Source organism: Solenopsis invicta, chromosome 7 (genome assembly GCF_016802725.1).
Source record: "Solenopsis invicta isolate M01_SB chromosome 7, UNIL_Sinv_3.0, whole genome shotgun sequence".
Classification (NCBI taxonomy): Eukaryota; Metazoa; Arthropoda; class Insecta; order Hymenoptera; family Formicidae; genus Solenopsis; species Solenopsis invicta.
The window spans coordinates 8123735-8138996 of record NC_052670.1 but is presented as its reverse complement, the minus strand read 5'-3'; the positions used below and the strand labels follow the sequence as shown (position 1 = coordinate 8138996).

At 37.8% G+C, this 15262-nt stretch overlaps 1 protein-coding gene and 1 non-coding gene across 2 annotated transcripts in view; both read right to left on the bottom strand.

Annotated features, from left to right (window-relative positions):
- Positions 1–15262, bottom strand: part of LOC105201637 (ecdysone-induced protein 78C) — an 83413-nt gene that overhangs the window by 7578 nt on the left and 60573 nt on the right. The window contains exons 3-7 of the mRNA XM_039452107.1: positions 9287–9411; positions 5152–5293; positions 2103–2497; positions 1469–1786; positions 455–839 (exon numbers count right to left, since the gene is read on the bottom strand). Of these exons, the coding sequence (XP_039308041.1) occupies positions 459–839; positions 1469–1786; positions 2103–2497; positions 5152–5293; positions 9287–9411 (1361 nt within the window). The 3' untranslated portion in view covers positions 455–458. The remainder of the gene's footprint in view (positions 1–454; positions 840–1468; positions 1787–2102; positions 2498–5151; positions 5294–9286; positions 9412–15262) is intronic.
- Trnae-uuc lies at positions 14905–14981 on the bottom strand. The gene is given in 2 exon segments: positions 14905–14940; positions 14944–14981. It is a non-coding gene; the product is annotated as a tRNA-Glu (tRNA).

Here is a 15262-nt window from a genome sequence, read left to right as displayed (position 1 = left end):
CTTTATTTGTCAAAATAAAATTATCAAATGAAGAAAAGAGAGAAGCGAGGAAAAAGTGGAATGGCATTGGATGATAAAACTAAAAAACGAGGATTGTTACAATGGAAGAGGAAAGCGAACGCTTGCTCAAAAGTAAAAGCATGAAGCGTAAACACATCTCGCGTTTCGTATGAATACCCACTTGAAGCATTCGTTTGCAAATGTCATTGCTGTCAGGTCAGTTATCGATTATCCAGTCGTATACAGTGTTCGCGCGTCTCTCATTGCTCGTATCTTTTTTCACGGTGTTATCGTCGTCAATCTAGTCCTAGAAACGAATGCTTCAAGCAAATAAGGGAATGCTCTAGCATCTTCAGAGCGCTCACTTCGCTGAATACGAAATGAAAATTCACTTTCCCCCGGCCCAATTTAATTCGCACGACCAGCTCTCTATTCACTCATTGTTGAAGATTACCTTTTCATTGCAAATCCTCCTCGCACTTGGGAATGTCGAATATTTCGGCGAATAGCGGCGGTAACTTGAGCTTCGTCCAGTTCCTGCGGAACCAATCTAGGAGATTGGCGTGTCTGGCGCCGAGTGCTCTCAGCTCGGGTATCCTCTGCGAGACGTTGGTGATCGCGGTGACCGTGCCGCCGGCACCCTCGCCGGAGGGTCGCGTTGCTTGCACCCTCAACGCCTCCAGCACGCGATCCTGCAACCTTTGCACGGCCTTGACGTCGTTCAGTCCCTGTCGCTCGTTCAGCAGCACCGCCGCCGAGAACAGGCCCAGCTCGGTGTCCGTCAGTTGGTGGGCGTTCAGCGACGACGTGACTTGCATCAGCGCGGACACAAAGTCGGGCTGTCAATTGCGAAACATTGAATAAAATTACTGCGATTGTACAATGTATGGTAATAAAAACGATTCACGTCAAAAAGTGAATCTATATCCTGAATCTATCATTTCATTTTCAACTTGTTCCTCAACAAACAAAAAATAGTTAAAACTTACAGTTTTATGATAGGCAATAAATTTGAAATTCATAAATTTAAATTTTATTGAGATTTAGGAAGACGGGGTAGAGATGTGCGTACGGATCGAATACAAATCGAATACGAATCGAATCTTACCTGATTTGAATCTCTATGCTTCGAATCCGAACTATTTGAAGATTTCAAACGTATAAGAGTTTCAAATATGAATCACATGCATTGGACAATCTTATAAAATTATATTCAAAGTATACGTTTCAAGTAATTTAATTCGGGTAAAATTTTATTGATTCGGTTTGATTCGCACAAAAATATAAAATTCGATTTGGCGTCAAAAATAATTGATTCGCACATCTCTAGGAGATAGGTAGATTATAGGTAGATAGAGACAAAAGTAAAGTATAGAGAGAGATAGAGTACGAGTCTGTACATTGTCAAAGATAAAATTAGATCAGCGCAAGCTAAACTGTATTAAACTATTGTTCGCTTTAATCTTACCTCGTACATGAGTTCCAGCTGCTGGCGGGTGAAGTAGGTGCCGTCTTCAAAGGTCATCGAATTGTCGGTGGTCATCTTGGAGATGTGGCAGAGCCACACCTCGAAGAAGCCGACTTTGATCAGGATCAGCTGGTCGTCCTGCGAGAGCTCGCAGAATCCCGGCATTCGTTTCGCGAACTCCACCACCCTCTGCACCGACGGCGTCACCCTCGTGGCAAATTGCTGCCACAGCCAGATCCTCTGCGACTCGACCGTCTCCGCGGTCGAGGACGCCGCTTCTGGATCTTCCGGGCTCGCGGGCTGCGAAGAATTACTCGCCTAATCAGCAAGATTACAAACAGACCTGCGAGTTTGCTACCACTTCCAGCGGGAAGTCTGCGCGCTAATGCATAATGAGAAATTAAACTAATTCCGTTCTGCATCGAGAAGACAATGGAACATACCGTAAGGGTATCTCTCTTTTATTCTGTCAATCAATCCGGAAAATCTTTGTCGTGTGTATTAAATAAAACACACACACATAGATCTCTATTTTATTGAATTTAATTATTACTATGCGACGATTATTAATTTAGACTGGCGACGTCTTAGGTCGCAACGCATTAGTTTCGTGTTTCATTTTCTAATGGCTCACCGGTATTATCATAGGTTTCCTCGTGAGGCCCCTGGTGGATTCTTCCGTGAAGCCGCAATGAGCGTGATGAGCTTGCGAGACCTGATGAATCACATCGTATACGGCTAGTTGCTTCACGTCAGCGTCCGATTGATCAGCCTCGACCACCGCCGCCGACGGTACCCGTGAGATCGCGTTCTGGCTTTGAGTGTTATTATTGTTGTTGTTGTTGTTATTGTTGTTGTTATTGTTGTTCTTGTTGCTGGCGTTGTTGTTGCCAGTATCGGGCGTGTTCAGTTGCTGCATCTCCATGGCCGCCATCGTCGTCGTCGTCGTCGTCGTCGTCATGGTCGTCGCCATCGTGTCCTCGGGGCCGCGTTCTCTCGAGCGTTTCGGCACCCTGCCGTATCTTACGGCTGCAAACAAACAGGCGACGCGTGAATCGCTGAGGAGGTCTCGAAGATACTCGATGAAATTATTTACGTGTGCATTTTACTTCTCGACAACATTTCTCACCGATATTGATTTTCATAAATAAAATGTTTGATAAAATTAAAAATATTTTCGCAAAAATCTCTTTAAGAATGTAATGTGTCACATTTTAAAGCATCAACAAAAAAAGAAAAATTCTAAAGATTGTTCTGTTATTACGTTTGAGTACTAGTGTACAATTCTCTTATTGAGTTAAAAGTTATTTAATTTTATTTACTCTCGATTTTTATGTAAAATCGCAATTTGTAGTATTTATTTGCAAATTTAAAAAAGTGGTATTACAAATTAATTAAATTTTTTACATGTACTAATAAAACTCTAATTCATGCAAAAATTTATTTGAATCCATTTACTCGTTTAAAAGTTACAGTACCCTCTATAATTTTGAAACATCCTATGTTTTACAGTGAGATTTATGTTTTAAAAATTTATAAAAAAATTGTGCCAATTTAAAACTTAATAACATTTTTTTCTCTTTTTTCTATAAATCCTTTAGTTTTGAAATTAAATATTTTATTAAAAATACATTTTTACATAAAAAAACCTCAATATCATTGTTAAAAATTATCGTATCAATTTCTTCCAAACAGCATTTTAAAGCTTAGAAAGTTTATTTTCAAATACTTTTATATATTAAATTTTGTCCGATGATGTTTCATCAAATTGCAGCGCTTCAAAATAAAAAATATTGCAAAAAAGATCAATTTTTAATTTTATATAATTTAGAAACAAAATGTTGTAGAAACAAAATTCAAACACAGATTTAAAGCCACATCTTTGCTCTTTAAAATGCATGGCTGAAAACTTCTCTACGATTTTTTTCATCGAGTTATTTAACTTTTCGTGAGATGCGAGAAAATCGCAAATTTTCTAAACTTATGGGAGGAACTATAACAAAATATAGTTATTTTCGCAGCATAAGCCAATATAAATTGTTTTGTTCTTCAGAACTAGTTTCAGAACTAAAATTCAGACATTCATGACTAAAATTTTTAGTCGTTCATTAAAAAAAACAAAAGAATAGATCTAAAGAACCTACAGTTTTTAAACATTAACTTTTAATGATATTGACAGAGCATCTTTAATAAAAGAAAATCTTTTATTCTTCATATATAATCTTAGATAAGCTTTTATCTATCAGAGTGTTATGTTAAACCATTAAAAAATTTATATTGGACGTTTGAACTGATTGCTAAACTATCAAAACTTTTTGCACCATCATCATCATATTTGAGCCTCTCACATAATTACTTTGATAGTCCAACATAAAATTAATTTCTGATCTGCATCGAGCTGAATTTTTAGATACTACAATAAAATTGTTCTTTCCGTGTATTATACATACAATTTGGACTGGAAAGTGTACTTCCATATGGTGATAACGAGAATAATCTTTCTGTCTTGTCAAAACCCGAATTGATTCTCTGTTTGCGAAAATGGATTTTGAATTGCAGCCGATTAGAAATGGGGATCAGTGGTGAATTGCGCTTCAGAGACATAGACAATAAAAGTCTCACGGTTCAAGTAATTTTAGATAGACTTTAGTTTCATAGACTCCTGATTTAAACTTCGCCGCAGTCTCAAGATATTTTACGTCAAAAGTCTGAACATTTGTGAAAGTTGAGTCCCGAGGATTTAAATGAAAGCCATCTCGTTTGCGTTCCTCTAGATTATTACACCCGAGTCTACGCGAGTCTACGTGAGTTCGTTACAATTTCGTTTGCGACACGTGACACGATGATGAAGCGGTACCTCGCGCAGGTCGCACGTCGTACACGTAGACCGTAGTATTGCGCCCGGGAACTCTGACGTTTAATTATGTACACGCCTGCCCTTTGGTTTACTTTGCTCTCTCGGCATGGGCGGCAAGTAGATTTTGCATCACTGACGGCCAGAATTGCGATCTCGTAGAATTCTGTTTGAATTTCTAACGGCGCCGCGGACTCGTAAGCTCGTTTCTGACGTACGCGCGAGGAATCAAAGTCGTACTCGGTACACGCGAACGTAACTGGCAAATTAACATACAATCTCGCTTGAATATCCTGCAGATGCGTTTAATTGTTTTTTCTCTCTCTCTCTCTTTATTTATATACACTTAATTGAATTTACGATCAAATTACTATTTTAAAAATTCTACAAACTGTTCTGACGCTATTACAAAGATAAAAGAGCAAGTGTATGAAATTTTTATAATTTGTATAATTTTGTATTACAGCTGCTTCGGAAAACAAATAAATAATATATTACTTTACAATAATAACTTTTTTAATAGTCTTTTGGAAGATTCAACATTTCAATAAATTTCGTGAGCCGCTGTAACTATTTAATATATATGTATCTTGTACGAAAAATAACAGAATTAATAAAAAAAGTTCAAAAAATTTTCTTTGCAATTTTTAGAAAATGTATGCAATGTCGGCTATCTATTTTTTCATAGGTATAAAATCTACGTGTCGTGGAACCAGACACTTAATAATGTTGCTCCAAGTTTCTTCGATATCGATGCGCTTCGAAATTGGCCGACTGTCTAGACGGAGCCGTGAAAATTGTTAAACGGTAGCGAGGACACGGTACTTACAGTCTCTGGACATGCCGACGGCTAGGCACTTCTTGAATCTGCAGTACTGGCAACGGTTCCGATTTAATCTGATGACAAGACACTTGCCGTCCCTCAAGCACCTGTACTCTATCTGCTTCTGTATGCTTCTCCTGAAGAAGCCCTGAAACAGGAAGTAAGGAAGCGCTATTAATAATGATCCCATAGACCGTCGCGGAGTTAATTATATCTCCCTACGTATAAAATACGACACTCCGTGCCCTTCTTTGTAACGCCGAGAGTGCAGGAAAAGTGAGAGAGGTAACGGAAAACGTGAGAAAAGCACGCTCTTGAGACGCGCCTCGTGTTAAATCGCGCGTTTTCTCGGATGAGAAAATCTGCTGTTATTACATTGAAATTTGTTTGCTCACGATTTTAATGATAAATGCTAATTAAATATACCTCTGGAGATGATAGAATATCACTGAATATTTTTCTTTAATTCTCCGCAAAATTTGGAGTCAACTTTTTCTCGACGGAGAGCCGCTGCATTTATCACATTTTTAATTTCTGACATTAACGATTTCAATAATTAAATCCAACCCCGTTTAAAATAGTATGTTTTCTTGGATAAGAAATCGGAATTTATATCCTTTGTCAGAGGTACACAACGTAATTTAATTATCATTTATAGTATTATTAAATGTAAGGACATTTAATAATAAATGATAATTAAATTACATTGTGTACCTCTGACAATGAGTATATGATAGAACCACTGACTATTTTAAATTCTTATCAAAATTTTTGGAATTAAATTTGTCTCTCTCGAGTGTGAAATTTCACGAGTGATTATTAATATTTAATTTTCGACAATCATTTTGATAATTGAACTGACAAATTAATTCAAAATTCAAGTATAATTTGCTCAGTATTTCAGAATAAAATCTCTTAATATAAAAATTTTTTAAATAACTTGTTTCTCTTTCATATTTTAACATTTGTCGGATTGGCAAATCTAATATAGCTTACGACCTTAGTTTTTATGTTTATGTAATATATATATTACTTAAACAATAGCCAGCTGTGGTTTTACGAAGCGAGAAGCTCACGCGGAAGTAATGGAATAATAGAAACGATATATGAATGAGTCGCGAGCAATCGAGAAAGCATCGGTTTATTGGCATATTACTATCGGTGCTAATTGATGAAAGGTATTCGTAACAGCATCGTGCAACAGCGCTAACGTATATATACGTATATCCAGCATCCAATATCCTGGAATCCCCGATGGACGGACTGCTCGTAATGCAACTGTCGATATTACCAGTAACCGATGGCGCGCACGACCTCGGCTTGTTTCTAAAATCGATACATTATCTCGCGTTCGTCTGTATGTCCTCGTCAATCGTGTGTGACGAAAAGAACAATGATTCTATAATTATTTTGCAGATCAGTGTCATAAGTTAAATATGCATAGATTTTAGAAAACGTAAACTAAAACGAAAACCTGCCAAAATTTAATTAATTAATGTTCGCTTAATTAAGCATAATTAAGGAAATGAGTTAATTTTTTATCTTGTTACGAAGAGGATCGCTTTATTATAAAAGAAGGTGTTGTACAGGATGTTTAAATTAAAATTAAAATTTTAGGTAGATTGAAATAGATTTCAGCAAAATTATTCAAAATCTTTTGAAAATCTATTATATTAACATTTAATTTGCACTAAATAGTTATCAGAAACATATCTATTAAAATTTCTAAATTTTAGCCAAGACATTTAATAAAAAATTCGACTTGATTATTGAAGACGCAAAACAGAAAATTAGAAATAAAATATACGTTTTTAAACTTTAACAAAAATCTCGCTATCCTTCGCGAAAGATTTGTGTCACAAAATGTTCACGTAAGAAAGCAACTACGAAAGGAAAGCTGCATTAGAGTTTTGTACGATAATAAATATTGCTCGTGGAGAATGGAGAGAAAGAAAAGAGAAGCGAATAATACGAACCGCACATCGAGCCAGTAGTAAAAACGCGGTGCGGGTCAGACGAATGCGGCGGCGCGTCACGCAGTAGTAATAGCCCGGTCGGACGCGGAACAATGGCAAGCCGTTTCATTGATTTGTTGCAGTTTAAATTACAATTTATAGCTGTGCGCACAAATTCTGTTTTATTATTCCAATGTTATTAGCCAGATAATGTTATCAATAATTTAATATTATTTGTTAATGATACAACCTGGATCAAATATTAGTTTCACACGAGGCTATCGACGTATGTAAGTTGTACTTTTATCATTTAAATAATTTTCGTTCTCGATTCGGAAGAGAAAATATCGAAATATCACGTATGCGTGGTGTCAAATATTACCAAATATTCTGTAGTATTCGTCTGATACACACCTCGAAATATGGATATTAGAAAAACCCAGGATCATTCACGCGATATTGAAAACGTGCAACGCTTTTTTTCTTTAAGGATGTTTTGGCTGTACAATACGTGCCAAAAGTTACCGAAATTTAAAAACTGAAGTCTTCTTTAGGTTTCTTCTTTTTTTTTTCTTAATCAATAACAAAAATTTTTAATCGTAAATGATTGAATTTTGATCATGAAACTAGCTTCAAAAAAGAAAACAATAAAAAATATTTGATTTACTTATAATGGTTTTTGCAGCAAAAATTGCTATATTTTGTTGCACAGTTTCAAATAAATAATATTTAAACAAGTAAGTGGATGTAAGTGAACTTTTGCATAAATATTTGTTAGAATTTTATTAGTATATGTAAAAATTTTGATTTAATTGATAATGCTACTTCCTCACCAAATTAGCAAATAAGTACAAAATGCGATTTTACATAAGAATCAAGAGTAAACAAAAAATTAAATAACTTTTAAACCAATAAGTGAATTGCGCTCAACTTTACACAGATACTCAAACGCAATACTAGAATATTTTATGAAATTTTTATATTTTTGGCAATGTTTTAAGATATGGCCTTAAATAAAAGCTATTTCGAGGATGAATCGCGTTTGTGAGAGACGCAAAGGAGGGCTCGTTCTTCGTCTATCTTTAGACGACCTTATCACGGCAGAATCATGCAAACACGTACGTACGTGAGTATGTGTACACGTGTACGTGCATCTACGCGCGTTTGCCTGCAGAACTTGCCGCTAGCGAATACGAGAATGCACCAATTCACCGTTAACTCTGGCCTTAGGGCTTCCGCGTTTGAAATCTCAGGCGCACGGGCGGGCGTTCCGCGGCGGATGTGCATCTCCCACGATGCTTAAGACGTGAGCGCGCGCATCGATAAATATCCTGCCCCGAAGTGCGAACGAGTCGTTTCGCGGATTATTACCCGATCGTCATGCATCCTTGCAGATTGAAGTTGTAAATTGTACTCGACCCACCACTGCGCCGCGAGAGGTCAAACCGATCCGCGAATATTCCGCCGAGGTACCGGAAGCTATACGAGCAGCTCGGCCTTACGAGATACACCATCACGAGCTCCTCTCTAATAATTCCGCGCGCGGGGTAATTCTCTTTCGACTCGTTACGATAGTAAACCGCGAGGAATAGAGTCGCACAGCTGCTTTCCGAGTCATTAAAGCAAAATTGGACATTGGTTTATAAAATTAAAAAAGAAACGCATTATGATTGCATTAATCATGTTACACGCGCGGAAACAACGGATTTTGTTGAAGTATCTAGATATTTAACTGGATGTAAATTTGAAAATAATTTTATTGGGCCATCAAAATAATTGTGATGGATGTTCACGCACGATGAGCAATGTTGCAAAAAATTTTGACGTTCTAGCAATTCAGTTTGAGAGTCTAACGTAATTATTTTGATGACCTAACAAAATTATTTTCAAATCTCTATCCAACTGAATTTTTAGATACTTTAGCAAGACCGTTTTTTTTCCGTGTGGATTTAAATATTTAACCTACATAGCTACCGAAGGATGAGATTTTTCTCGGTTCACGGATTTTTTCATGATTATCGGAACTCGCGACTAACGCGAAGCGTTCGCTAATAATTTCTTCCGATGATTACTATATGAAAATTAATGTAGACATTGTAGCGCGCTACGCCTTGGTTTTTAGATTTCAATGTTTGCTTTAGGTTTCGCGGTTTGATTGTTTGTTTGCTTTCGATAAAGGTACTCACTTTGCAACCCTCGCAGCTAGTAACGCCGTAATGATAGCCGCTCGCCTTATCGCCGCAAACTTTACAGGGTACGAAACTCTTAGCGGGCGTCGAACTGTTGGAGTCAGCTGCTGCGTAATGCTGCTCTGTAAGCAAACGAGAATAACAAAAAATTAATGCATTGTTCTTCTCTTCCTAATGAAGCTAATGAGAAGATGTGAAGATATACAAGGAAAGGACAAGTTTGCTGAAATACAGATCTGAAAATAATTATGTTGAACCATTAAATAATTTATATTGGACATTTAAACTGATTGCTAGATAGTCTAAACTTTTTGCACCATCAGCATCATGCTTGAACCTCTCACATAATTATTTTAATAGTCCAACGTAAAACTAATTTTTGCTCCGTATCTTAGCTAAATTTTTAGATACTACAATAAAATTGTTCTTTCCGGGTACATATAATTTGATGTAATTTTATGTAATAACAGAATAAATCGACTTTGTGCATAGTAAGATGAATAGAATAATTTTGTGTACCAAAAAGAAAAAAACGATTTTTGCTGAAATATCTAAAAATTTAGCTGGTTACAGTTTAGCTGGTTACAAAAATAATTTTATTGGATCATCAAGATATAATTATGAAGAACGTTCAAGAGTAATGGGCAATGCTGCAGAAAGTTTTGACATTCTAGCAATTAATTTGAATTGCACAATTATTTTCACAGTCTAGCAAAATTATTTTCAGTTCTATTTATCCAGATAAATTTTTAGATTAGCAAAACCGTTCTTTCCGCGTAACTATGAGAGAAAGCTGTACTTTGTGTGAGTCTATCTAATTTTCCATCCTCCTCGAGCTCAACAAGACGAGAGAGAGGACGCAAAAGGAATTAAGCGAAGAAAGATTATTTCGCGTGAGCGTCGAGGAGCCCCTGCTCTCTCCTATTTCCGAGAGATACAAACGGGACATCTATCCAGCATTAGCAGCACCTTTCCTTCGTTTGCTCAGCATCCATAATGCAAGGAAGCTCATCGTCGTGGAAGGGAATAGGCCGCGTTCGTTCGGACGATTCAGGCTGGACGCGTAACGGGAAGCTGGCATCACCGTTACGGAAAAGGAGCAGAAGAAGAAGAAGAAGAGAAGCGGGTGCAGCGACGGCAGTGGCACCCAACTAGACGGAGCAGAGCAAGAACAGAAAAGGAGGAGGAGGAGGAGGAGGAGGATGAGGAGAATGAGGATGAGGAAGATGTAGAGGAAGAGGAAAGAAATGAAAAAGGAATAGTAAAAAGGAACGAAACGGGGCCGCCGGCAAAGGGAGAAGGGAACCGTACATAGGAGATCGTAGCTTGCGACGTGTGTACCGTTGGCCTCTCTCGCGAAACCCCCTGCCAGAAGACGTCGTTACGTGTAGCTAAGGAGAAGAGGAGAAAATCTACGGACGAGTAAGGCGAGGGGAAGAGAAAAAGTAGGAACGTTCGAGTGGAAACAAGTGAAAGAGCGAGAGAGAAAAAGAGAGAGAAGAGAAAGAAACTAGGCAATTCTCTCTGAACCTCGAGAGTGCCTCGCCGCTTGTGTGCGATGTGATTTCATGATGGTCTTAGAAACCGTCGGAACCAAACGGTACCCGCTTGCTCGCACGCTGGATGCATCCGCGCAACCATCGCGGGGACAATCGGGAGCAACCCCGTTACTCGACTCGTCGCATGGCGCTACTTCTTGCGCCTTTACCTTCGCCAGCGGCGGCGGCGATGACGACGACGACGACGACGGCGGCGGCAACGGCGGCGACGACCGGCCCGGCAAACTAAACGTCAAGATCGCTTCGCAGAATCCGACCGTCTTCAACTCCTTAACTACGACACGTTCAATTGCTCTTACGAAATTATTAACAAGCTAAAAAACGAGATGCGCTACGTCGTGTTGCGCTCAAACTATTTCTACGAATAGTCAAAATAACGTAGCTATTCACAGCAAATATAAAATAACAAAACTTAATTGTTTATCATTTCCAATGTTGGCTGAATGTATGCATAATACATATATGTATATGTGTCAGCTGAAGAGTTAATTCTGGAAGCTCGCGCTTCTCCGAACGTATAATCCAGTTCTGATATTAATAAAATTATTCAACAACACATGGAAATATTGATTAAGTGTTTGGAATACAATTCACAGATTAAATTTCACACCATCTTCCTTCTCTCCCTAGGCAGATAAAATTTAACGACATTGAAGTTAAACATTATATCGAAAAGAATAAATCGGAAAAAGTAAACTCGATTCAATTTTTCCGATTGAACTTTCTACATCATGACAGTTAACTCAGCGTGAAGATCCGAGCGTGAAATTGTTATTGGTATAAAAAAGAAGATGTAAAAAAGATTTAAAAATTAAATTCAAAATTTCCGACGCAGGAAAATACTCTTTAACTTTTCCTCTTCAAGTTGATTTCCTCTTCGTTAAATAAGAGATAATAACATTAATTGGGCAAATAAGAATTTAGTCGAATTAAAGCAAAAGTGAAAAGTTTAATGTAGATTGACTGTAATCGACAATTGACGTCGCGTCATAAAAGCATTGTTAAATTATTGAATAAATCACGAAATTTGTAATAGCAGATTTTTGCGAGGAGAGAGCTGCGCTTAATGATTGAATAATGACCCGCTATCATCAGATATTAGTTATATTCCGTACGCTCAGCATCGAAATACCTCGAGTGTTAATTACGGTCGATATGAGCGATTTATTTTGGAAATAATATAATTCTACTCCCGCAAATCCTCATAAATAATTACATCGCATCACTTTGTACCCTCATTAAAATTTGTAATTACAACCACTTGCAAAATAAGTAAACGCGTATACGATATTAATTAAATGCGTTGAAATTACGTATCGAGATAATAACAGAGGGCTTTTATGTTTAGCAAAAATAGACGGGTGTAAAAAGGGATAGATTAGATACGCGCGCGTGTGCGCGTGTGCGTGCGTTTGCGTGTGTATGCATGATACTCTCATGAATGATACTCTCAAGTTGATCTGTAATTTCGAGAGAGAGCAAGGCGGAAGTTTATGGGTGCGCCGTAATTACATACACAGGTAATCAGTTAACAGTTAAGCCAAAGTTCTTTGGTACTCGTTCGAAAGAATCATGTCGCTCATTAGAGATGTATGTTAAATGGTCACGCACGGATAAATCTAAATGCTATTTCCTTGCGTCGCGCTTACTCTCGCGGAACACCACCTTTCTTGTACGAGAGATAAAAACGTAAAAATCGCGCACTATTTATTTTACACGAGTGATAAACCTGCACCTGTTTTTCTGCTCGATAAAAATATCATTAGCCGTAAGTTATGATCATAGATCATAGCTCCTTTGCGCGCGCGCGCGCTGATAGTTTCGCATAATCGTTTCTGCAATTTGTACAATTTAGATTCGCGATAGCGTTGCATCGCACTCGGTCTCTTTCAAAGCTACCAGATCTCCATGGCGCTATAATCCATCAGTCTGCTAATAAATCGATTACGTTATATTCACGTGGGGGCTACTCGCCTTTGTTCAGAAATCAGTGGGGCGGTAAATGCACCGAAAGCGCTGCACGTTCGAATAAACGGCACGATGCGATGCTAACGATATTATCGTGCTCGACAATATCAAAACCGAGATATACAGCTCGTTTCGACAGTGTTTATTAGCGGCCATCCCAACTCCAACGAAGATAATTAAATCTGGGCCAGTCATTTACCTACAAAAGTCCGTCGTTTCGATTTATATTTTTGTCGACGAAAAATTAATGTAATTGTCGCTAGAATTGTAACCATATTATTCGTAGTATCAACATTAAAAGATTGGTGTCAATGTAAAAAAGATGAGGCGGCGGAAAAAAAGATCGAGCGAGAAGTGTGTGTGACGTCCCCCCAGCGATAAGTGAAAACGTTATTCGGCTATCGCGAAGCAAGCCATCCCAATTAGATAACGTTAAACGATTTAACGTTATCTAATCTCATCTCATTCCTGTAATTTACTTAGTTCTAATGTTTACCCAAATTTAACTGTTGGTCGGGAGTTCGAGCATGTCAAATGTCAATTTACGTTGCGGAAATGCGAAGCAGCTCACCTTGTTATCGCGAGTGTGAATCTACGTGTACTTGTGAAACAGCCGATGGCGCACCCCATTGTCGGTGAGCACTGGCGCGTGTTCGACACGACGGTAGACACTCCGGAAGAAAGCAGAATGGGATCCCGCACGGCTTTCCCGAGATATCGAGGAAAAAACGAAAGAAGAGGAAACGCGCAAAAAAATATTCGCCGAACGTGTTCCGAGAACAATGTTGTAAGTAATTTCCTGCTCGTCTCTGAGAAGCAGATGGGAAATTTATGAAAATATTTAATGTGAAAAAGCGAGGAACGTACAAGGTACTCGCAATTACTGTACAATAACTTAAGAGCAAAATTCTGAGTTCAACGAGTTGAAAATCTGAAAATTCGAGGTCACGATATAGTCATCGAGTAATGAGCAGTCCAAACAAAATTGTGCAATATTCAAAGTTCAGGTAATATTTTCCTTCAAATATTTTATAAATGTCATCGATATCTTCTATAAATTTATAATATTTATGCACATGTATGCATATACACAAAAGTAAATGGAAAATGATAAATATTATCTAACTGGAAAATTATAGCATACTAGCAGCACATTTGATACTTTAAATCAAATTAAAAATAATAGAGATATCAATTTTAATTTAATTTAAACGTAATCAATTTTAATTTGATTTGACGTATATAATAATATCTCTATTGAATTAAATTTTTGATCGAGCAAAGTTAATTATTATTTTGGACGATATTAATGAATTTATCAGATAAAACGAAAGATCTGCGATAGTAGCCTATTTTTCGAAATTAATTTGAAGCGTAATAAGAGACAGAAAACTCAACTAACACTTATTTTGCAACAAGTATTTCGCCTTACAGAGGACAACCTAAGTGCGTTTAGATGCAACGCGTTGCTACACACTCACCTTGTTATCATTCGCGCGGGCAGAGGCTTGCGCAGGCAGGCAGGCAAGTAGTAGTACAAACCGTGTATTATCATTAACTTTCGAAACGTGACAGGTACTACGGTACGTCAAAAGCGACTGTTGAACCTGTCGAATGTCGACTCGCACGATTACTATCCTTTGCCGTTTGTTTGCAAACACGTTAAATGTTTCGCGGCGGCCGCAAAATCATTATCGCGCGGCGCTCGCTTTCCGTGATGTGCAATGTGCCGTTGCGCACAGTGCGCAGTTATCTGATTTCTTTTCAAACGTATAGCAATGTGCGAGCGAGTAATTTATGTATAGTGATAATTAGTTAACAGTTGTACCCAAGTTCTTCAGTGCTCGTTCGAAAGAGTCGCTCATTAGAGACATATGTTACACGATAATGCGTGAATATCTATTTTTCTTTTTCGAACGCACACGCGTGATTAATTCCGCGATTCATCTGCGAAAATGTTATTTCAACCGACCTGTCTTTGAGACAGCGTTTTTAATGTAATTAAAACATAATTTTTCCAATACACTTGTAAAAATAGTAACATTTGTCGTGAGTGAAATTTCGCTAAGAAACAAAAAAAAAATGGATTGGACCACGAGGGGATCGAACCCGCGACCTTCGCCTTACAGAAAGGGCGACGCTCTGACCAACTGAGCTAATGGTCCGTTGTGCTTGTGCATCATTACAACAGTGTTTTCATGATAACTTTGCGATTCACTTATGAAAATATAGCGACATCTAGTCTCAACGTTTGTCATTGCGAAAAATAATTATTATCTACGAAGTTACCGCGCTATTACTCGCTTATCATTCGAAACGCGATCACTTTTTGGCAATATCCAGTAATCATTATACTGACAGTTACATTTAACTGACGTGATTAATTACTTTCGTGATTCATAAGATCGCGACGAATATTTAGTATAACCGATGTATTTCGCGCAGT